The following is a 25,996-nucleotide window of genomic DNA, read 5'->3' on the forward strand; positions in this document are numbered from 1 at the left end:
TCCAGGGTGTAGGCCAAGATTGGCCGCTTTTGGAAATTCATAACGGACTGTTCTAGGAGTTCATCATGAGTTGTGGCATTCAGTCCTAGGTAATGAGCAGATTGATAGGTCTATGTTTTGTAAGGTCAATGATGACACCCCTATTAGAATTAGAAGAGAGTGCCATTGTTCGCCAGACATAGCCATCGTGTCACTTGGTCTGACAGATGATTTTCGGGTAGCAGAAAGGATGTTTCCGAACATCGGCACAGCTGCAGCCGCCCGCTATATATCTGTTGGTCGAATACCCGAATTAAGACCAAATTTCACTGCAGAGGCGGGAGCTAGCAAATGAATGGAAGTAAATGGGGTTGGTCGGTGAGCATAGACGGAACAAGTGGCTAGATCATCTGAAGGGTAACAACATTGTAGCCGGAACTAGTGAATTGTGGGCAACCGTTAAGTCAACCGTAAACCCTGGAAAGTGGGAAGATAGCATCTCAGACACGTTTGGCGACGTTCTGAAAGAAAGTGTGCTTCTATAGAAAGTGGAAAGTGCGAAGATAGAAACTCAGTCACGTTTGACAACGTTACGCTAACTGATCTGAAGAGGTGCGAAAGTTATTTTAATCGACAATTTGTCGAGCACCTCGGAAGTGAAAGGGCGAAGAGAAGATTACTGCGATGCAATAGATCTCTTCCTGACTAGGAAGAATCATCAAAATTTACAATAGATGATGCTGCGAATGACATCAGGAACGCTAAACCATCCAAAGTGTTACGCTCTGGTGGAATATCTATGATAATGCTGAAACTGCTGGATGAGCCGCGAGTCAAGTATCTCAACAAAGTTCTCAACTTGTCGCTAGCCACCCACATAGTGAAACGTTGGATAATCATTATATGTATGGACGCAGTTGTACGTGGAATTCTGTTCCTCACGGTGTGGCGATATATCCGGAATTGCTTAACCTCTACCTCCCCTATATTCCACCCCCTCCATACGGCATTGAGATCGTAATGTATGTGGGTGATTGTACGATTTTGGCGTCAGGCACCTTCCCTGATGTCATTTGTGAAAGGCTGAACTCCTATTTGACTGATCACTTATCAAGTTTTTCCACGCGAGGAATATGCAAATATTCGCCACTAAATTTACGGTCACTCTGTTCACCACATGGACTGCCGAGTTGAATGTCATGATCGATGGCAGCAGAATTCCGATCACCAAATACCTCAAAATTTTAGGGGTAACATTCGACAGCATGTTAACGTCGACCGCGCATGCTACAGCTATCTGCAACAAACTGAGATGTAGGAACAAGGACCTCAAGTCCTGGGGGTGCAAATAAAAAAACGTTGTTGACCACTTTTAACGCGATAGGTCGGTATATGGTAAAATATGCAGCGCTAGTGGGGTCCGACAATATAAGTGAAATGCGATGGAAAATAATCAAACCTGTCAGAATTCCGCTTGAGAACTGCAACAGGATGCCTCCTGATGTCATCAGTGGACCGTCTGAATGAAGAGTCAAAGATTCTTCCAATACTGCAGAACAATGACAAGCTTTCGGTGCAGTATTTGCTCGGGTGTACCGTGAGAGTCATTACAATCAACGTTCACCAATCTTCCATCCAGGCAATTCAGACGTGGTCTTCATGATCTAGAAAAAGCCTATCAAGCAGGTTTAAAAAGCATTGAATGCGGTCCCCGGAGAGCATTCACCATCTATCGCAGTTCGGAGCATCTTTAGATCCTTTCTGAAAGAAAGGGTGCTTCTATGGACCCTTTCTAAAAGAAAGGGTGTTTCTATAGACCCTTTCTGAAAGAAGGGGTGCTTTTTCTGAGAGAAAGGCGGCTTCTAAAGACCCTTCTGAAAGAAAGGGTGCTTCTATAGACATTCCTGAAAGAAAGGGTGCTTCTATAGACCCTTTCTGAGAGAAAGGGGGCTTCTATAAACCCTTTCTGAGAGAAAGGGTGCTTCTATAAACCCTTTCTGAGAGAAAGGGTGCTTCTATAAACCCTTTCCGAAAGAAAGGGTGCTTCTATAGACCTTTTCTGAAAGAAAGGATGCTTCTATAAACCCTTTCTGAAAGAAAGGGTGCTTCTATAAACCTTTTCTGAAAGAAAGGGTGCTTCTATAAACCCTTTCTTTCACAAAGGGTGCTTCTATAGACCTTTTCTGAAAGAAAGGGTGCTTCTATAGACCCTTTCTGAGAGAAAGGATGCTTCTATAAACCCTTTCCGAAAGAAAGGGTGCTTCTATAGACAATTTCTGAAAGAAAGGGTGCTTCTATAGACCCTTTCTGAGAGAAAGGGTGCTTCTATAAACCCTTTCCGAAAGAAAGGGTGCTTCTATAAACCCTTTCCGAAAGAAAGGGTGCTTCTATAAACCCTTTCCGAAAGAAAGGGTGCTTCTATAGACAATTTCTGAAAGAAAGTGTGCTTCTGCAAGAGAGTTTCGTATTCTGATGACAACGGCGACTCGCTGGGGCAGTGTTCAGCAGCATGCAGCAACATAGTACATAGCAACTCCCGGCATCTATTGTAATTCACCGAAGTTTAAGCGCGGTGTATGCGGCTGGACCCCGCATGCTTCATGTGCTGAGCCCCGATCTTCGCGGCTCTCAAATTCTTGAAGTCTCACCAGGAAAAAGATGAATCTCCAACAGGCATGGAAAATTCAGTACAATATAAAAAGTATCACTATAAAAAGTACCGATGTACCCCCGCGGCCAATTCAGAACCATTTCACCTACTCTTGCCTAGAAAAAATTTATGTGGAACTAAAAATGCAAAATTCACACTTTGCTTCCAAGATTAACATTTTTTTATTTATTTATTTATTATTATATTAACTTGTAGTAAATACAATGTTAATAAGACATAGCATTGGCTACAATGGGCATAAGCTTATTAAAATTTTTATATATGCAAATGCTACAAATTTTTAAAATCTGGATGTATGTATGTACCTTCATATTGGGTATATTCAAAAATATTAACCTATATTGATAATTTTCTTCGTGGAACTCTTCCATCCATAGGGAATCAGAAATACAATCATTACTGTAGATTCATCATTTGAAACACTTCACATCGAGCGGTATCGTAGTCCCTTCCAATCCTAGGAGTAACTAAAAAAGCACTATCTTAAATATTGCTGTATCTTGATTTCAACAGACGGGCGGACATGGTTATAGTTATATACGGTATCCGACATATATTTCGATATGTTACAAACGGAATGACAAATTATACCGTCCAGGATGGTATAAGAATATATACGATTTTGCAACATTCTTCAGCTTTCATAGATATAATTCTTGGTTGTTGTTTTTTATTGAATAAAACAAGATTTTTTTCTTAGAAAAATAATAAAAATGTACCTTTTCAATGAGAAAAGTACCATTTTAGTACTTTTTGAAATTTTGAATTTTCCATCCCTGATCTCCAATCAGCATTGCCCGAAGCAACCAGGGCTGTGAGTGTCCGATCAATGTTATGCAAGACTTATACAACTCCTGCCACAACAAGGACAACCTCTCACTGAGATTTATTCTTTCCAATGACAACGTGAATATTGATATGAGGTTGTAAAAAAGTCATCACCCTAATAAGCATATTATTCAATTTTATCCAAGCCTACGGCGGCAAAACAATAGAACAAAGTTTCTAAAACACCAGGAGCTAAAGAAAAAGAATCCGAAAGAAATAGTAGAAGCAAAGAATGCAACTATGAAAGAATGTTGATTTCATATTGTGTCCTTGGTCCTTGTTGTGGCGCCGTCATTGTATGTAAGCTATTCATGAATGCAGTTTTCCTGATTAGCATCAGCAGAAAACAAAACTGGCGAATAAAGAGGAAGAAAACAAAACAAAACGAATGGTTGAAATGTCAAGAATGCAACAATGAATCCGTTTCTCCTATTGTCTACAACTGTTGACAGGATGAGGAAAAAGGGATATAAAGTTAAATGTAAGTGAAAAAGACAACAACAACGACGACAACAATGCTTCTTTCCCCAAAGAGAAAAACAAAAGGAATATCAATGAGTGGAAAGTAAAGTAAAAGTTTTTTACAAACAAATAAACTAAAAGTATAAACACAAATTAAATCATAACAACAGCAGAAGCTACAACAACAACAAATTTGTGTTTTCAACAAGTTTAGATTCTAAACTTTAGATGGACCATGAGCAGTCGCGGCAGAAGCAAAAGCAACAGACTACAAATGGCCTGATAGTTTATTGGTCGATTTAATGAACAACAAAAGAATTGTTAATTTATGTGTTGGCAGACGACAATGTCCTTTTGCGGATGGATGACCATGGTCGGAAGATTTGTATAATTTCAATTACAAGATAAATAACAATTAAAATGAAGAACAACAGCAATAACCACAAAACAAAGAATTTCAATTGTTTGGCAATCTATTTTTCAAAGAATATTTTTAAGGGACTATCACATCAATAAACCTGGATTTTTTAAAGAATATTTTTCGACCGACCATCAAAGCAAAACGTGGATTTTTTAAAGAATATGTTTCGACCGACCATCAAAGCAAAACGACGACCATCACTGCAATAAAAGTGGTTTTATTAAAGAATATTTTGGACCGACCATCACAGCAATAAACGTGGATTTTTTAAAGAATACTTTTTTAACCGACCATCACCATTTTTTAAAGAAGTTTTTGGATAGACCATTACAGCAATAAACGTTGATTTTTTAAAGAATACTTTTTAACCGACCATCACCATTTTTTAAAGAAGTTTTTGGACCGACCATCACAGAAATAAACGTGGATTTTTTAAATAATACTTTTTAACCGACCATCACCATTTTTTAAAGAAGTTTTTGGACCGTCCATCACAGAAATAAACGTGGATTTTTTTTAAAGAATATTTTTTGGGGGCCATTTCCAGCAATAAACGTGGGTTTTTAAAAAAAATATTTTTTGAGACACATTCAGACATATGAACGTGGATTTTTAAAGAGGCACATTCAGACATATGAACGTGGATTTTTAAAGAGGCACATTCAGACATATGAACGTGGATTTTTAAAGAGGCACATTCAGACATATGAACGTGGATTTTTAAAGAGGCACATTCAGACATATGAACGTGGATTTTTAAATAATATTTTTTGAGGCACATTCAGACATATGAACGTGGATTTTTTAATAATATTTTTTGAGGCACATTCAGACATATGAACGTGGATTTTTTAATAATATTTTTTGAGGCACATTCAGACATATGAATGTGGATTTTTAAAGAGGCACATTTAGACATATGAACGTGGATTTTTAAACAGGCACATTCAGACATATGAACGTGGATTTTTAAAGAGGCACATTCAGACATATGAACGTCGATTTTTAAATAATATTTTTTGAGGCACATTCAGACATATGAATGTGGATTTTTAAAGAGGCACATTTAGACATATGAACGTGGATTTTTAAACAGGCACATTCAGACATATGAACATGTATTTTAAAACAGGCACATTCAGACATATGAACGTGGATTTTTAAAGAGGCACATTCAGACATATGAACGTGGATTTTTAAATAATATTTTTGAGGCACATTCAGACATACGAACGTGGATTTTTAAATAATATTTTTTCAGGCACATTCAGACATATGAACGTGGATTTATAATATTTTTTGAGGCACATTCAGACATATGAACGTGGATTTTTAAATAATATTTTATGAGAGACCTTCTGAACAATAAACGTGGATTTTTAAATAAGTTTTTTTGAGAGACCATCTGAACAATAAACGTGGATTTTTAAATAATATTTTTTGACAGACCTTCTGAACAATAAACGTGGATTTTTAAATAAAATTTTTTGAGAGACCTTCTGAACAATAAACGTGGATTTTGAAATAAAATTTTTTGAGAGACCTTCTGAACAATAAACGTGGATTTTGAAATAAAATTTTTTGAGAGACCATCTGAACAATAAACGTGGATTTTGAAATAAAATTTTTTGAGAGACCATCTGAACAATAAACGTGGATTTTGAAATAAAATTTTTTGAGAGACCATCTGAACAATAAACCTGGATTTTTAAATAATATTTTTTGACAGACCTTCTGAACAATAAACGTGGATTTTGAAATAAAATTTTTTGAGAGACCATCTGAACAATAAACGTGGATTTTGAAATAAAATTTTTTGAGAGACCATCTGAACAATAAACGTGGATTTTTAAATAAAATTTTTTGAGAGACCATCTGAACAATAAACGTGGATTTTTAAATAAAATTTTTTGAGAGACCATCTGAACAATAAACGTGGATTTTTAAATAAGTTTTTTTGAGAGACCATCTGAACAATAAACGTGGATTTTTAAATAAAATTTTTTGAGAGACCATCTGAACAATAAACGTGGATTTTTAAATAAAATTTTTTGAGAGACCATCTGAACAATAAACGTGGATTTTTAAATAAAATTTTTTGAGAGACCATCTGAACAATAAACGTGGATTTTTAAATAAAATTTTTTGAGAGACCATCTGAACAATAAACGTGGATTTTTAAATAAAATTTTTTGAGAGACCATCTGAACAATAAACGTGGATTTTTAAATAAAATTTTTTGAGAGACCATCTGAACAATAAACGTGGATTTTTAAATAAAATTTTTTGAGAGACCATCTGAACAATAAACGTGGATTTTTAAATAAAATTTTTTGAGAGACCATCTGAACAATAAACGTGGATTTTTAAATAAAATTTTTTGAGAGACCATCTGAACAATAAACGTGGATTTTTAAATAAAATTTTTTGAGAGACCATCTGAACAATAAACGTGGATTTTGAAATAAAATTTTTTGAGAGACCATCTGAACAATAAACGTGGATTTTTAAATAAAATTTTTTGAGAGACCATCTGAACAATAAACGTGGATTTTTAAATAAAATTTTTTGAGAGACCATCTGAACAATAAACGTGGATTTTTAAATAAAATTTTTTGAGAGACCATCTGAACAATAAACGTGGATTTTTAAATAAAATTTTTTGAGAGACCATCTGAACAATAAACGTGGATTTTTAAATAAAATTTTTTGAGAGACCATCTGAACAATAAACGTGGATTTTTAAATAAAATTTTTTGAGAGACCATCTGAACAATAAACGTGGATTTTTAAATAAAATTTTTTGAGAGACCATCTGAACAATAAACGTGGATTTTTAAATAAAATTTTTTGAGAGACCATCTGAACAATAAACGTGGATTTTTAAATAAAATTTTTTGAGAGACCATCTGAACAATAAACGTGGATTTTTAAATAAAATTTTTTGAGAGACCATCTGAACAATAAACGTGGATTTTTAAATAAAATTTTTTGAGAGACCATCTGAACAATAAACGTGGATTTTTAAATAAAATTTTTTGAGAGACCATCTGAACAATAAACGTGGATTTTTAAATAAAATTTTTTGAGAGACCATCTGAACAATAAACGTGGATTTTTAAATAAAATTTTTTGAGAGACCATCTGAACAATAAACGTGGATTTTTAAATAAAATTTTTTGAGAGACCATCTGAACAATAAACGTGAATTTTTAAAGAAATTTTTAAAATGACCATAAAATAGTGAAAAAATATAATATATAAATATACATTTGTACAACACCTATAGCACATTTTTTAACATCAAGCCATGTACTACTACTGTCTAACATGGTTATGAGGTAATGTTATGTATGCATGTCTTTCGAGTAATTTTCACTGTACAATTTTAAAACGAGGTTCCTTGTATCGTCTATTCTCTATAACCATGTTCGACTGTTTAAAATATTTATAAAAATGTTCTAGCAATGCAATAAATTATTGTTTTTTATTTTAATATCTCTGCTTATCCATGCACACCTCTGAAACTTTCGATGAAAATGTAACATAACACAAATCCTCATAGACTTTTTCATCCTCCTCGGTATAGATATCATTTAGGTATTCATGACCGATTTCCGATGTTATGACGTGATAATTATAAACAGCAGCAGCGGCACTATGTAAATTTTGAGCAGCTACTGCCGCAGCAGCAGCAGACGAAGAAGATGATGAATTCGCGGCAGACATTAATTGTTGACGTTGGTGTTGATTTAAATTATGGGCCATACTTGTTGAACGTACAGCCGAGGAGGATGAAGAACGTATGGCCAAAGGTGGTGCACATGTAGTACTACTCGAACGCTGCATTATCGGTGGTGGGGCTGTCGAAGAAATTTGCGCATCGGTACCATTCTCTCCTGCACCACCGCCACCACTACAGCCACTATGGACGGAGTGAGTTTCATCGGTTTCTATTGTCTCACTCAAAGCCGAAAAATTATCATCTTCATAATCTTCGGTATTTTCGGTGCCCATTTCATTTTCAATTGTTATATCACTGTTTTCATCCTCCACCGATAGGGAGCCGCTTTGTGAGGTGTGATCATAATTTTCCGAAGAAGTATTGTCGAGGCTGCCATTTTTATACATTTCACCACTTTTTTTGTTAGTTTTTTTTTTTATAATATTTTGTTTAAAACAAACACATAGAATGGTTTTTAAAATTAGCGGAAATAAAGAAGAGATAGAGAGGAAAAGAGAGAGAAAGGCGGTAAAGAATCAAAGTCATAGTAAAGAAATTTCAAATCTTTTTTTAATCAACTCGAACTCAACAATTTTTACAAAATTTTTTAGTTTTTGGTTTTTTTTAATTCTTTAATAATTTTGAAGGAATTTAAAAACATTTTTGAATGTTTATTTCTCAATACTTACGTTGAATGTAAATCTTTGTAGATGGCTTCGTCCGAATGAGATCTTTCGCTTGGTGATAATTGTAAATTAAAGCCTCTGTAAAAGAAAAAAAGGATAAGGAATATTAGTCAAAATGTTTTTAAGAAAGGCGAATAGACCATGATTCTCTTAAAGAATATTTGGTCAAGGGTGAACATTAATCTTGGGGACTTCATAGGGTACAGTGTTCATTTTAGTAGTTCTTCAGAAGGAACTAAGCTGTCCTCTTTAAGTCTTGTAAATACTTATACACCAATCCCGAATGTTTTTCTTCGTTTTATCACGTTGACACGATCAGCTACGTGCCTCATTAAAATAGTGGTTTTAAACAACTTAGAGTCTATTTAGCCCTACTCGGGTATTAGCAGCAGGCTTAGTTTTCAAGTCCTAATAGATATACGAAATTTCAGTAAAACAAGTATCAGTCGGCTTTGCCGACGCACAGTGGCTCAGAATCGTTTTTTCCTGGTCAAAACTATATAACTTTTGAACGGATAGAGAAATTTTCATAATTTTTTGTTCGACAATTAACACTTTCCGCTCTCCTACACATTAAAAGCCACCAAATTCGGTCTAGCGTTTGCAGAGGAATTCAAGGTCAAAGTTAAAAGACTGAGTCTTGTCATATTTTGCATCAAAATATGAGTGTTTTTTTTTTAGTTTTTAATATGTTCTGACTATTAAAAAAGATCAAACCCCAATAAATAAACCATTAAAATACAAAAAATTAAGATTTTTTTTGGAATTTTTTTTTTTCAAACCTTTTAAAAACAAAATTTTTCAATTTTTTTTTCAAAAAATTGAAAAAAAAATTTATTTCTTATGTTATATTAACAAATTTAAAAATGTGTTAAACGGACGGGTACAAAAGTATATATGGGCTGAAAGAGGACACTGTTCCCTAAAAGTTCTAGTTCACTAAACTTAGAATTACACTCACTTCGTGTAAACGACACGGTAATTTATTACAACGAATCTTAAAGGCAACAATCCTACCTACCTAATAAAAGAACAATGAACACAATATCTGTTATAGTTTCTGAGAAATAGCTGTTTCCTCCTCCAGAAATTTGCAAAAATTACGTATTATCCGAAATTGGAAAACATTTTTCATCTTTAGGAGCACGCCACGCCCCCACCTTCCAATATTTTGATCTAATTTTTTGCTTTTTTTAGTTTCAATATGTTTACTATCGAATATTACATAGAATGGACCGACATAGTCCATTTTGGAAGTGGGTCTTATTTTGGGAGCCCTTCCTCTCGATAGATATCGCGCCCTCCAGTCGTTTCAGTTGGTCACCATATAATTTAGACCTTTGGACCATTGTATTAGCAAACATGGACTTGCCCACGAAAAACGTATTATCGCTGTAAACAGGTCTACTAGCAATGCCTGAGGTAAAAATTTGCAAAGGATCCTCGAACTTAAGGGTCCGCACTTAAACAAAAATGTTGAACATTTGTGTGGGTGGTACCCCAAGGGGTGGACCAAGAGGGCCCACTTTTGAACATAAACTAAGTTTGGACACAATATTTCGAGATCCAAAGTTTGGACCAAATCGGTTGTTCCGTTTATGAGATATCGCACTTACCATTTTAAGGAATATTTTCGAACTTTTGTGGGGGAGGTACCGCAATAAGTGGACCTATAAGCACCACCTTCGAATTTTATCTAATGTTCGAAGAAATATTACGATATTCAATGTGTGGACCAACGCAGTATTCGGTTCGAGAGATGTCGTGTACAACAGCCACCACACCTGCTGGCCTTAGGGTTTTTTTATAGCTTCTGGGACATTTTCTCAAGCAGTATGGACTTGCCACTCAAAAAGCTTGTACCATCGTAATAGGGGCCTTGACTGTAACCTGTTGCAAGAAAAATGTCTGGTAGAAATATCACGATGTGCGAAGTATGGACCAAATCGGTTAATGCCTTCGGGAGTTATCATGCGCACCACTTTAGCGAAAAGTTTTGAACTAGCGTAAAGTTTTTAGACTCAAAGAAGATTAAATACCAAATGTATGATATTTCATTAAGATAATGTGGTTAAACCCTAAAAAATACCTAAATCAACAGGTACGCTTCTATGGGGGATATAGGAAGACGTGGATCTATACTGATAATTCTTTTCTGGAACATTTTATAACCCCATGAAAGACGTCACATCCTTCCCAATTATGAAAATCGGGAGGTACCGTTCTATGGGGGCTATATCGAAACGTGGACCTATACCACCGTAGAGTAAATACCAAATCTCAGCCATTTCTGTTTGTTGTTGTGGCCACAACCCTCAAAAAAAGGAAAATCGGGAGGTACCGTTCTATGGGGGCTATATGAAGGCGTGGACCTATACCGAAAAATTTCATATGGAAAAACTCAAATGAGGATTAAATACCAAATTTCAGCAATATCGTAGAAATATTGAGGCTACAACCTTCAAAATACCGGAAATTGGGAGGTACCGTTCATTGGGGCTATATGAAGGCGGGGACCCATACCAACAAAATTCTGGGGGAAATTTTTATATTCCCAACAAAGGCTACGTACCAAATTTCAGCCATTTCGATGTGATAACGAAGTTAAACCTTCAAAATACCGAAAATCGGGTGGTACCGTTCTATGGGGGCTGTATTAAGGCGTGGACCTGAACCAACAAATTTCTGTGGGAAAATGTTACCCGAACGAAGACTAAATACCAAATTTAAGCCACATTGGATGAATATTGAGGTCACAACCTTCAAAATACCGAAAATCTGGAGGTACCGTTCTAAGGGGGCTATATGGAGGCGTGGACCTATACCGACAAATGTAGAGTGGAAAGTTGAATACCCCTAACGAAGAAAAAATACCAAATTTCAGCCATTTCAATGGATTATTGTGGCCATAACCTTCAAAATACCGTTCTATGGGGGCTATATGAAGGCGTGGACCTGTACCTACAAATTTCTGGGGGAAAGTTTCGTACCCCCAACGAAGAATAAATACCAAATTTCAGCCATTTCGGAGTAATATTGAGACCACAATCTTCAAAATACCGAAAATCGGCAGGTACCGTTCTATGGGGCTATATGAAGGCGTGGACCCATACCAACAAAATGCTGGGGGAAAGTTTTATACCACCAACGAACACTTAATACCAAATTTCAGCCATTTCGGTGTGATAATGAAGCTAAAACCTTCAAAATACCGAAAATCGGTACCGTTCTATGGGGGCTATATCAAAACGTGGACCGATGTAGCCCATTTGCAATACCAAACATCCTAGGAGTAATAGAAACTTCTATACAAAATTTCAAAGCTCTATCTTAAAAATTGCAACCTGTATCTTGATTTCAACAGACGGACGGACGGACATTCGGACATGGCTATATCGACTTAGAATTTTGCCCTTAATTAAAAGGAGTGGAGCGATATAGTCCATATTTGAATTTGACATATGTCTGGTAGAAATATTACGATGTGCAGAGCATGGAACAAATCGTTTTGTCCCTTCGAGAGATACCGTGTGCATAATTCTTCCGAAAAATTTGAATTTTTGTGGGGCAGGTACCCGCCGAGGGGACCGATATTGTCCATCTTAGAACATTATTTAAGTTAGCGAAAAATATTACGACCACCAAATTTTGGACCAAGTCGGTTAATTCGTTCGAGTGATATCATGCGCTACAACCAGCCAGACAGGTAGACGGACGGACATTTCTAAATCGACTCCAAATTGTCTGAAACGGATTTTGTCCAAACATACTTGGGGTCTAAGACCATTATTTCGATGAGGTACATTTTGCCCGTATGAAAGTGTACACACTCTCGTTTGCATAAATGCTGAGGGTATAAAAAGAAAGGCAAGTCCTCCTCCTCAACCTCGATCGTTGCAATTGAATAACAGGAATGATACATTTCCGGGTTGCTGAACAACAACATAGGGTGTAAGATACATAAAGGGGACTTCTATAGATAGAAGTCCACGGAACTTTACCCCAGAGGGATCTTTTATAAATAAAAGTTCTCCTAAATGGGTCTTCTATACATAGACCTCCTCAGGAAGTCATATACAGATAGGAGGGCTACTAAAGGGGTCCTCTATAGACAAAGGTCCTACTAAAGGTATTCTATGGATAGAAGACCTCATAAGTGGGACTTCCATAGATAGAATACCTCTTAGAGGGATCTTCTATAGATAAAAATTCGCCTTAAATGGACTTCTATAGACAGAAGACCTTGTAAAAGGGTATTATATTGATAGAAGAACTCTTAAATGGGGTCTTCCATAGATAAAAGGTACCCTGGAGGAATCTTTTATAAATAAAAGTTTTCCTAAATGGGTCTTCTATACATAGACCTCCTTATGAAGTCATCTACAGATAGGAGACCTCTTAAAGGGGTCTTCTATAGATAGAAGAACTCCCAAATGCATCTTCTGTAGATAGAAGATTTTTTCAAGGGGTATTCTTTAGATATAAGACTTTCTAAAGGGGTCTTCTTTAAATAGAAGACCTCCCAAAAGGGTTTTCGGTAGATACAAAATCACCCATAGATACAAAATCACCCAAAGGGTCTTCTATAGATAAAAGACCTCATAGATAAAAGACCATATACAGAAGAAGTCGTAAAGAATCATCTATAGATATATGTAAGTCTTCCTAAAGGGGTATTCCATAGATATAAGAATCTACACGGGTCTTCCATAGATACAAGATCACATAAAGGGGTCTTCCATAGATTACAGAACTTTAAAGGGGTTTTCTGTAGATAAAAGATTTTCTCAAGGGGTATTCTACAGATATAAAACTTCCTAGAGGGGCCTTCTATAGATAGAAGACTTCCTAAAGAGTACTTCTCTATTCTAGCACGGACCAAAAAAGCTCGGAAAATATACAATCACATAATTTTTGGCGTGACGTGGATTTATCAATGTAGCAAAAACTTCGTTTACAACAGTGAGGAGGCTTTTTGTTGGGCTTCGGTGCCCGATGCAATAAACATCTATAGATACAGTATACTCGTAAAGACTTCTCACCAACAAAACCTCTATGTCAATTCTCTTTTATCCAATTATCCTCCATCACGAATACATCTACGTATCATAACGTTAGCAATGACTAACTGACCACAAAACGTAGCCTCCTTAAGGATTTTAAGACATAAACTAACCGCAAATATTTGTCAGTCTTGTCCGCTTGAAAGCCGTTCACGAATATTTTGAAAGCAAGTGATAACTTACACAATATTTGGATGTAATTTTTGTACTTTTGCACATTGTGACAGCTTGGACAGTGTTATGAGAACTCGGTGGAAATGTGTCAGGTCATACAGCATACTGGGCTCGAAGAGATCAGCTTCGCGCAGTTTAAAATGATTGCGGCAGACATCGATGAAAAGTTTTATATTTTTGCAGCATAAAAACTGAAATGAGAGAGGAAAGAAATATATTATTAATATTTATATATGTAGACATATTTATTTTTAACGCTTATATATAATTATAAATAAAAATAAAATATCGTTCATTGGTAATTGAATCTGTTTATAACGGCTAGACCGATTTGGATAAATCTTTTTTTGAAATGTTTGGTTTTTATGGAAAGAAAAATTGACCACGCCCACCTTACATCTACAAAAATACAGAATTTCTAATCTAATTTGCGAGACAATGGTAGTTGTGTATCCGACTTTGCGCACTTATTTGCGGACAATGTTTAAAGTTGTTCCATGGTAAAAATAGAAAATATATTTTGATGAATTTCGGAGGGGGTTGGGAGCGTTTCCGGTGTCCTATTTTTTAAATAAATTATGGACGTATTGGCTTGACAATTACTTTGGGAAAAATAGCGGTTACATCTCAGAATCTAGGTACTTTTTTGGGGCCTAAAAACCTGACCGCATCTACTTTTTAAATGTTTGCCGTGGTAATCTATATTTTTATGAATTACGAAGGAGGTAGGGTATCTTCCCCACATCGTTTTTTTAACGTTACATATGCAAAACTTATGACCATATCGGTTTCAGTATTAATTTTGGAGACATTGGGATTGTGTCTCCGACCTTGGGTAGTTATTTGGAACGAAAATACCCGTCCAATCCCCCTATTTAAATATGTTATATCTTGAAAACTGATGACCACGTCCACTCTTTTAAATACATTATACTTCCAAAACTACTGAACAAAATTTTATGAAGTTTTCAGAAAATGTTCCAGAATTTCCCTTGGTGAAAAAAGGCTACCTATATATTTATTGGCTTTTTACAGAACATTTGTTCCATAAGCCTAAATAAGAAATGATCTCCAATCCGTATTTATACGCCTTTTTAGCGGATTTATCATCGCTCATACTTATGACATGGCCTAGTCAAAGCAATCGTAGTTTCGCGATTCGTTAAACTATCTTTTTTCTCTCTCGAACACACCAAGCACTGCCTTATCTGCTTGCGCAAGTACCCATGCTTCGGAACCATACATAAGCACGGGCAGTATCAGAGTTTTATAAAGGGTTATTTTTGTTTGACGAGGTGTGGCTTTATTCTTCAACTGCTTACTTAGCCCAAAGTAACATCTGTTGGCAAACGCTTTGTGGAGGTCTCTGGTATCCAAGTATGGATTTTGCGGCTGTTTGCATGGAGTGGGCAACACTTTGCCGTTGTGCTGATATATTATCGGGGCGATTTAGCAATTGGGTCAGTTGAGTGGAATATGCTGTGTCTATCTGTTGTGATTGCAGCTTACCGCTGTCTAACGCTCGATGTTCGTCCTTGTCTTCAGTGGGCGCATGAGCACAATTAAAGCTAATGTTGAAGAATTTTGCTTTTATCCGCTTTGCTTTATCTGGTGACCAGACGTTTTAACTTCCGGCCAACTACAAGTCCGCAACCGAACTCATGCTTTGTGTCATGGCAGCTATAATACAGTACGTCACCTTTAGGTATTGTTGTGACGCCTTTTCCAATCCATCGTATTTCCATAATGGCACTAATGTCAGCCCTGTAATTTTCAAGCCAATGCGTTAACTTATCTATAAAGAGTGAGACCATTCCAGGTGCAGATTCACAGTTTAATGGTCCTTAAAAAGTTTGCGGGGGTCGTCAACTATTGACAGGTTTGTTTTCCTTTCATTTTTCATAGTAGGCTCCTTTTTTCTGTGAGAGGGTTACTAACCCGAAGCCCAAACCCAAGTTTTTAACGTTCTTATGGGTGAAGGCGCGGCACATGTTAGCTCACTACTTACCCAACGGGTGTTAAAGCAGCTACCCAGGTGACACCACGGCGAGGTCAGTTTCCACTTCAGGTGAGAGAGGGACCACGACAAATCCTGGGCCTTGCCATGTTAAAGCCGTTCAGGACCGATACTTGGTATCTTTCACCCCCTACGGAAGGTCTATGGTTTTAAAATCGCTATATTTGCTAATCGCAAATTAAGTTGCGAGATATCGGCGGTTGCGCCCCCGACCAAATGTTCTTAGTTGGGGCTCGAAGTCCCGATCACGGTCACATTTTAAACATATTGCATCTCGAAAACTAACGAACCGTTGTTCCTGAAAATTTCTGGAATTTGCCGTGCTACCGTGATACGGTACCTTCCCTATAAAGTAAAACGATATATTTACAAATTGTGTTAATTGATGAGGTTCAACGGTACAAAAAATGCAGATCTGTCCAACAGCAATGACAAAATTAACAAGTAAGAAGGGCGTTAAGTTCGGCCAGGCCGAACTTGTTATACCCTCTACCACGAGTTGTATTGAAGTAAAATGGAACAATTAGTTTCCTTTCGTTTATGAAATTCGAGCAAGTTCGGTAAAACAATGTGGCTAAGCTTTAAAATAACGAAATTCGGGAGGTACCGTTCCATGGGGGCTATATCAAAATGTCCATATATGCCTATAGATTTCTGGCAGGCTCAAAGAAGACTAAATACCAAATTTCCAATATTTCGGTAAAACCTTCAAAATACCGAAAATCAAGAAGTACGCTTCTATGGGGGATATAGAAACCCGCGGACCTATACTGATAATTCTGTTCTGGAAGATTTTACAACCCCATGGAAGACTAAATAACAAATTTCAGTCTTTCCGTGGGATATTGACGTCACAACCTTCAGAATTACGAAAATCGGGAGGTACCGTTCTATGAGGGCTATATTGAAAAGTAGACATATACTACTTTCTGGGGAAAGTTTTATATCCCCAACGACCACTAAGTACCAAATTTCAGTCATTTCGGTGAGATAATGAGGCTAAAACCTTCAAACAACCGAAAATCGGAGATACCATTCTATGGGGGCTATATCAAAACTTCAATTTATAGCGGCAAATTTCTGGCGGAAAGTTTTTAGACTCAAATAAGACTAAATACCAATACGTGGACCTATACTGAGAATTATCTTCTGGAATATTTTATAACACCATGGAAGACTAAATAACAAATTTCAGTCATTTCGGTGGGATATTGACGTCACAACCCTCAGAATTACGAAAATCAGAAGGTACAGTTCTATGGGCGCTATAACGAAACGTGGACCTATACCGACGAATTTCAGTCGGAAAGGTTTTTACCTCCAACGTAGACTAAATACCAAATTTCGGCAATTTCGGTGGCTGATTTTCGGTATTTTGAAGCTTGTGGCCACAAACCTTCAAAATACCGAAAATCGGAATGTGCCGTTTTATAAGGGCAATATGAAGGCGTGGAACTATACCTAAAAATTTCAGGTGGAAGGTTTTGTACCCCCAACCAAGACTATATACCAAATTTCAGCCATTTCGATGGATTATTGTGGTCACAACCTTCAAAATAGCGAAAATCGGGAGGTGTTATTCTATGGGGACTATATGAAGGCGTGGTCCTATACGGACACAATTCTGGGGTAAAGTTTTATACCCCCAACGAAGACTAACTACCAAATTTGAACCATTTCGGAAGAATATTGACCGAAAATCGGGAGTTATTGTCCTATGGGGACTATATCAAGGCATGGACCTATGTCGACAAAATTCTGTGGGAAAGTTTTATACCCCCAACGGTTATATCGACTTAGAATTTTACCTGATCAAGAATATACATACTTTATAGCGTCTCCGATGAATATTTCGATGTGTTACAAACGGAATAACAAATTTAGTTATACCCTCCATATTATGTGGGAGGGTGTAAACAATATATAAGTCTCAATAAGAGAAAGAATTCGACTTTAAAAATTATTTAGAAAAAAAAGGATCAGTCGGCTTTGTCGACAGAGATATACCCTCAGCCAATGTGAAATGAAACTTTCATCATCGGACAGATGGAATGTATTTAGAATCTTTTCTGAATTTTGTGTTCCTTTTTGGACATTTGCACTCGCCGACAATAATGTGTATTAGGATTTAAGTTCAAAAGTGTTGCGGAGGAGGTACTTGAAGGAATGGACCGACATAGTCCATTATGTAGTGGATCTTATCTTGGGAGTCATATTTTGAACCAAATCGGTTGATCAGTTCGAGAGTTATCGTGCTCACCAGCCACTACATATCGTCGGTGTCATGCTTAAGAGTTCCATACGCCATTTTTGACTTTTTGAGATAAGGTGGTTTCTAAGGTTTTCCGGTATGATCTTTCTGAATTTCTAGTCGGATTTCTCCTATCTGCTCTAGTTTCCGAGATATCCATGCATCGACGCGAAAGCTTAAACTTTTTTCAGTTATGAACTTAATATTTTAAAAATTTACAAGTTTAAAAACACATTTCAAAAATCAGAACTTGAATTTTCGCTTTAGAAGTATTTAATTTGTTGAGACAAAGATGGAAAATTTGTTTGTCACTTTGTTCCATGTGATTTACAATATTTCACATTTGTGTCATAAGTGTGGATATGGAACAAATCGACAATAATTCTTTTTTTAAACAATTTTCTATAACTTTTATATTCCAATACATTTTCTTCTATATTTTTGCAAATATGTTCTATATGCTATTATTAATATTCCAAGTCAAAAATATAAATATTTTCTTTAGTCAGCTCCACGCAGTTGTGGCGCAAAACATTAAAATGCGATTATCTCAAAACGGGTAAATGGCGTATGGAACACTTAAGCATGACACCGACGATATGGTGCCATGGGGGTTTTTATACCTTGAGGGCTGTTTTCTCAAGAAGTATGTACTTGCCCTTTTACGGTCGTAATGAAGGCATCGAATGCAAGTTGCTTCAACAGAAATCATAGTCATCATTGAGAGCAGGTATTAAAGTGAAGTTATCTGAAATTTTGTGTGGGAGGTACCCGAAGGAGTGGACAAATATAGTACATATTCAAACCTGATCTACATATATCTGGTAGATATATTAGGATGTGTAAAGTATGGACCGAATCGGTCACTATCTTCAAGAGTTATCGGGCGCACAATTTTTCCGAACATTTTTGAACTTTTGGGGGCGAGGTACCTGAAGGATTGGACCGATATGGCTTATCTTCGATCTTAAACTAAGTTTGGACAATATCCGCCGTTCGAGAGTTATCTTGCGCTCCAACCACTACACTACGGTGTCATAGGGGTTTTTGCAACTTTCAGGCTGTTTTCTCAGGAAGTATGGACTTGCCCCTGAAGAAATGTGTACCGTCTTATGGGGGACAGTGAATACAAACTGTTACAACAAAAATCAAAGCGATTCGAGAGGAGGCTTAAACTGAACTTTTCTGAAAATTTGTGTGGGAGGTACCCGAAGGAGTGGACCGATTGAGTCCATATTGGAACCTCGTCTAAGTCTGGTAGAAATTTCACGATGTTCAAAGTATAGACGAAATCGGTTAATCTCTTCAAGAGTTATCGTGCCGACAAATTTTCCGAACATTTGCGAACTTTTGTGGGGGAGGTACCGGAAGGAGCGGACCGTTATGGCCCATCTTGGGCGGAAAAATCCGACAAAAACCGTAGTGAAAGTACCACAAGATGAGATTTTTCAACATCCAAATATTCTACAAAAATGTTGCTCAGAAGATTTTAGGTACGGTTCTCTTTGACACCTAATCAATTTTGTCCCGTTTTCATTGTCCTTTTTGACATTTAATCGGTTTTGGTGCAGAAATAAACTATGTTTTGTTTTTCTGTATATTCGTCATTGGTTATTTATTGGTATGTAGACATAACAATTGGTTATTGCTTATGTAGACATCTGGGTTGCTTCTGAAATATTTACCACAAATAGCTCTTGTAATGATGAACACGTTAATAACAAATTTTCGTGGAGGATAGATCCGGTTATCTCAGTTTATGAACCGGATATTCCGACATTAAAACCGATTTTTGAACCGGTTTTAAGTAACCGATTAAACTTATATGTATGCCGTTAAAAAGCTTATAGAGTTGTCAATCAAATTAAATCAATTTGCTTATGAAAACTTTGCTAGTTGCAGTTCTAGAACAAAAAACCGTTTTCTTAAACCGTTTTTAAGGAAAAATATCAGTACGCGCAAAAATGGAGATCAAAGGCTGGGGGTGAAAAATTCTTTTTGGCGATGAATGTCGATGAAGATAATATGATGAACCCGGAAGGCAGCTTTGCCATAGGTCGAAGTTCTGAGTTATGGCGTGATGAAATTTCGTTAGGTTTTTTGTCATGTATGTATGTATAGTTTGTCAAGAAAGAATTAATTTCGCTATAACTCAAAACTTCGTCCTATGGCAAAGCTGCCTTCCGGGTTCATCATATTATCTTCATCGACATTCATCGCCAAAAAGAAATTTTCACCCCCCAGCCTTTGGTCTCCATCATTACAAGAGCTATTTGTGGTAAATATTTCAGAAGCAACCCAGATGTCTACATAAGCAATAACCAATTGTTATGTCTACATACCAATAAATAACCAATGACGAATATACAGAAAAACAAAACATAGTTTATTTCTGCACCAAAACCGATTAAATGTCAAAAAGGACAATGAAAACGGGACAAAATTGATTAGGTGTCAAAGAGAAACGTACCTAAAATCTTCTGAGCAACATTTTTGTAGAATATTTGGATGTTGAAAAATCTCATCTTGTGGTACTTTCACTACGGTTAAAGAAATAAAGGGCGAATAGGACATGAAAGGCATTGAGTTAGAAGAATGAAATGTTCCACAAAAAGATTCGCCAATCGATTTGACTGGAGACATGTTACCTCGAAACGAAGCTACAATAACGCCAAACAGAGATATGGAGCTATTTTCCCAAGTACTATAGGGACAAAATCAAAAACTTCATCGCGCGATATCTCAGAAACTTGACCTATGGCGAAAATTTCCTTTTGGGTTCTTAGTATACTCATCAAGGGGTTTCATCTCCAAAAGAAATTTTCCACCCCCCAAAAATGCTGCTGCACAGTCTAATGGGTGATGCAACAAAGGTAATTTTTTCAACAGCCTTTTTTTGACAGATCACGCGTAAATCGTGTCACGTGTTTATGTTATTTTTGTTTAGTACTGTTTCATATTTTATCATGGAAAAGCTTACCCCTCTACAACGTTTACAAATCGTTCAACTTTTTTAGAAAATTTGCGTTATGTGGGGGCTGTGTTTCGAGCCTAATTTTGTTTAGTGATGAGGCACATTTTTGGCTTTATAGGTATGTAAAAAAGCAAAATTGCCACATTTGGGAAGAAGAGTAACTTAAATGGATTCAAGAACTGCCACTTCATCCAGAAAAAATAACGGTTTGTGGGTCGGTGGAATCGTCAGACCCTATTTCTTCAAAATGATGCCGGTTAGGACTTCATCGTCAATGGCGACTGTTATTGCGCCGCGATAACCGACTATATGATGTCTAAAATTGAAGCTCGTAATTCGGCGACATTTGGTTTGAACAAACGGCGTCACTTCCCACACATCGCATCAATCAATGGATTTATTGAAAGAACACGTCGGTGAGCACGTTTTGGACCAGTCGATTGGTCACCAAGATCGTCGCATATCACTCCGTTAGACTTTTTCCTGTGAGAATATGTAAAGTCAAAATTTTACGCGGATAAATCCGCTTCGATTCCGGTCTTGGGGGAAACCTCCGACTGCCATTCGCCAGTTACCAGTCGAGAAGTTTGAACGAGTCATTGAAAATTGGACTCAACGGATGGACCGTCTGAGACGTAGCCTCGGCAAATAATTGTTAGACATAATCGGCAAAAAATAAATGTCATCGAATGTTCTTTCAAATGATAATAAACATTCCCTATTCAATTCGATTTTTCTGTGTTTTTTCTTTAAAGAAAGTAGGAACCTCTAAATGGATCACCCTTTATAAAAGGCATACGCGGACCCGGGTCTGCTAATATTTGCTATACATATTTTTGTGTTGTATGAAATTTCACTGATAAACTTTTTCATATTAAAATTTCAATTTCATTAAGCTAAAGATGTTTCGTAGAATTATTTTAAATAACACAAAATAAGTGTCCTCAAAGAGCCCAAATAAAGATTGGGATTTTTTAATTATTTTATTTTTCATCCCTGGCAGTGATGAAAACTTGATGACACATACATAACCTCACTTTGTTCAATGATATAAAATTTCGTTTGGCGCAGCAAAAGGATGTGGCGAAGAATGACGAGTAATTAAAAGAAAAAGAAATCGAGTGAAGGTAGGTTTATCATTAAGAATTTAATTGCAATGTTGTTTGAATAGACAATATTTAAAGTAGACAGTGAGAAAATTACAAAGTTAAAAAGCCGTAGCAACCTGAGCTCATAATATGGGTTACTGGTAAAAAACTTGTAAAACAAATAGTATGAAAAAATGTTAATAACAATGAAACCAAATTAAAAAGTTAAAGTATACTTTGTTTGGTTGGAAGGGAATACAAATTAAAGTACGCTTTTAGGCGTCAATAGCATAAGTATGTACGTTTAAAAGATAATATTATTTTAAACGTATTTAAAGTGTTTTTTTACCGTTGGGGAATATTCAAACAATGCTCGCTGTGAAATTGAAATTGAATACTTCTGGGCCATAACTAACTTACAGTTTAGTTTATCAACAAGTAAGTTTATTTTCAGGTCTGCACATTTAATGGAATACCATTAAACTTCTTTTTAACAAATATTATAATACAAAAAAGCAAAACTGAAAAGTTCTGCAAATTTATCAACAACAAAAAGCACCATCAATTTTTTTCCAAACAAATGAAAAAATAAATTATGGGAAAATTTCACATTTTTCAAGCGAAAAAGAAGAGAAGAGAAAAAAGTAACAAGTGAAACCCTAACAAAACTTTGACAGAGCATTTTTCCAAAAAAAAAAAAAGAAAAGAAAATCAAAATGTAAAATATTTTAATAGGGCGGGCTGCTGTGTGTTATAAAAACCTTGTCAAACAGAAGCCAAAGAAAAATTATTAAAACTTTAGTTGAAATCGAGTTTTTTTCTTAACATTCGTTTTTCTCTTCTTCGGCCGAAAAAAATCACAAATTGACCTTAAGTAAATAAACCTATAATTTATATTTGTTTTTCTTTTCGTTCTTTTTTTTCGGTGAACACTGCAAATAATTCCCCAAGAGTCCTATTGCAATAATGAAAGAAAATTCGAAGAAAATAAGCCTAAGTAATGCTGAACAAGTTAAGAGCATTTGCGGGAATCTGTATATTTTATTGTCGAATGGAAAAAGTACTCGCTATTGATTTAAAAAGCTTTAACTTAGTGGGTAGATACAAGTAACGTTTTGAAGAGATTTTATGCTCGTATGCCACTTTAAATCTGAACAAAATTGAAAGTGCCCAGAATGGATTCAATACAAATTTATCTGTTAAGGAGGGGATTTTGGCGATGGAATGTTTCAATTATCAGATTTTTGGAACATTTCACTATTTCAAAAGTTTTCTTTAGAAAATTAGTTTTTGAAAGGAAGGGTACTTCTATAGACCCCCTCCTTTCTGAAAGAAAGGGTGCTTCTATAGACCATTTCTGAAAAGAAGGGTGCTTCTATAGACCCTTACTGAAAAAAGGTTGCTTCTGTAGACCCTTTCTGAAAGAAGGGGCGTGTCTATAAACCCTTTGTGAAAGAAAAGGGTGCTTCTATAGACCCTTACTGAAAGAAAGGTTGCTTCTGTAGACCCTTTCTAAAAGAAAGGTTGCTTCTGTAGACCCTTTCTGAAAGAAAGGTTGCTTCTGTAGACCCTTTCCGAGAGAAAGGTTGCTTCTGTAGACCCATTCTAAAAGAAATGTTGCTTCTGTAGACCATATCTGAAAGAAAGGGTGCTTCTATAGACCCTTTCTGAAACGAAGGGTTCTTCTATAGTCCCTTTCTGAAAGGAAGGCTGCTTCCATAGACCCTTTCTAAAAGGAAGTCTTCTTCTATAGTCCCTTTCTGAAAGAAAGGATGCTTCTATAGACCTTTTCTAAACGAAAGGGTACTTCTATAGACCCTTTCGGAAAGAAAGGGTGCTTTTATAGACCATTTCTGAAAGAAATGCTGCTTTTATAGACCCTTTCTTAACCAAAGGATGCTTCTATAGACCCTTTCTAAAAGAAAGGGTGCTTCTATAGACCCTTTCTCAAAGAATAGGTGCTTCTATAGACCCTTTCTCAAAAAGGGTGCTTCTAAATACCCTTTCTCAAAAAAGGGAGCTTCTATAGACCCTTTCTCAAACCAGGGTGCTTCTATAGACCCTTTTCTGAAAGAAAGAGAGCTTCTATAGACCCTTTCTCAAACCAGGGTGCTTCTATAGACCCTTTTCTGAAAGAAAGAGAGCTTCTATAGACCCTCTCGGAAATAAAGGGTGCTTCCATATACCCTTTCTGAAAGGAAGGCTGCTTCCATACTCTTTCTGACCGAAAGGGTGCTTCTATAGACCCTTTCTCAAAGAAAGGGTGCTTCTGTAGGCCCTTTCTCAAAGAAAGGGAGCTTCTGTAGACCCTTTCTAAGAGAAAGGTTGCTTTAGACCCTTTTTAAGAGGAAGGTTGCTTTAGACCCTTTCTAAAAGAAAGGTTGCTTCTGTGGACCCTTTCTGAAAGAAAGGTTGCTTCTGTGGACCCTTTCTGAAAGAAAGGTTGCTTCTGTAGACCCTTTCTGAGAGAAAGGTTGCTTCTGTAGACCCTTTCTGAAAGAAAGGGTGCTTCTATAGACCCTTACTGAAAGAAAGGTTGCTTCTATAGACCCTTTCTCAAAGAAAGGTTGCTTCTATAGACCCTTTCTCAAAGAAAGGGTGCTTCTATAGACCCTTTCTAAAAGAAAGGGTGCCTCTATAGACCCTTTCTAAACGAAAGTATTCTTCTATAGACCCTTTCTAAACGAAAGTATTCTTCTATAGACCCTTTCGGAAGGAAAGGGTGCTTCTATAGACCCTTTCTCAAAGAAAGGGTGCTTCTATAGACCCTTTCTCAAAGAAAGGGTGCTTCTATAGACCCTTTCTCAAAGAAAGGGTGCCTCTATAGACCCTTTCTCAAAGAAAGGGTGCCTCTATAGACCATTTCTAAACGAAAGTATGCTTCTATAGACCCGTTCAGAAAGAAAGGGTGCTTCTATATACCCTTTCTCAAAGAAAGGGTGCTTCTATAGACCCTTTCTCAAAGAAAGGGTGTTTCTATAGACCCTTTTTCAAAAAAGGGTGCTTCTATAGACCCTTCTAAAAGAAAGGGTGCTTCTATAGACCCCTTCTAAAAGAAAGGGTGCTTCTATAGACCCCTTCTAAAAGAAAGGGTGCTTCTATAGACCCTTTCTCAACCAAAGGGTATGTCTATAGACCCTTTCTCAACCAAAGGGTATGTCTATAGACCCTTTCTCAACCAAAGGGTATGTCTATAGACCCTTTCTCAACCAAAGGGTATGTCTATAGACCCTTTCTCAACCAAAGGGTATGTCTATAGACCCTTTCTCAACCAAAGGGTATGTCTATAGACCCTTTCTCAACCAAAGGGTATGTCTATAGACCCTTTCTCAACCAAAGGGTATGTCTATAGACCCTTTCTCAACCAAAGGGTATGTCTATAGACCCTTTCTCAACCAAAGGGTATGTCTATAGACCCTTTCTCAACCAAAGGGTATGTCTATAGACCCTTTCTCAACCAAAGGGTATGTCTATAGACCCTTTCTCAACCAAAGGGTATGTCTATAGACCCTTTCTGAAAGAATGGGTGCCTCTATAGACCCTTTCTAAACGAAAGCATGCTTCTATAGAACCTTTGTAAACGAAAGTATGCTTCTATAGACCCTTTGTAAACGAAAGTATGCTTCTATAGACCCTTTCTAAACGAAAGTATGCTTCT

At 36.5% G+C, this 25,996-nt stretch overlaps 1 protein-coding gene across 4 annotated transcripts in view; it reads right to left on the reverse strand.

Moving 5' to 3' along the window:
• The window catches only part of Vav (Vav guanine nucleotide exchange factor), a 215,129-nt gene that overhangs the window by 23,876 nt on the left and 165,257 nt on the right, over positions 1-25,996 (reverse strand). For 3 of the 4 annotated variants that reach the window (XM_073974037.1, XM_073974039.1, XM_073974040.1), the window contains 2 exons: positions 14,018-14,199; positions 8,775-8,849 (listed from right to left, as the gene is read on the reverse strand). In XM_073974037.1, coding sequence (XP_073830138.1) covers positions 8,775-8,849; positions 14,018-14,199 — 257 coding nt within the window. Of the gene's footprint in view, positions 1-7,880; positions 8,500-8,774; positions 8,850-14,017; positions 14,200-25,996 lie in introns of all 4 variants that reach the window. The other variant, XM_073974036.1, reaches the window with a different exon arrangement.

The sequence above is a fragment of the Musca autumnalis genome, unplaced genomic scaffold (assembly GCF_047663935.1).
Source record: "Musca autumnalis isolate F117 unplaced genomic scaffold, ASM4766393v1 scaffold_3, whole genome shotgun sequence".
Lineage (NCBI taxonomy): Eukaryota > Metazoa > Arthropoda > Insecta > Diptera > Muscidae > Musca > Musca autumnalis.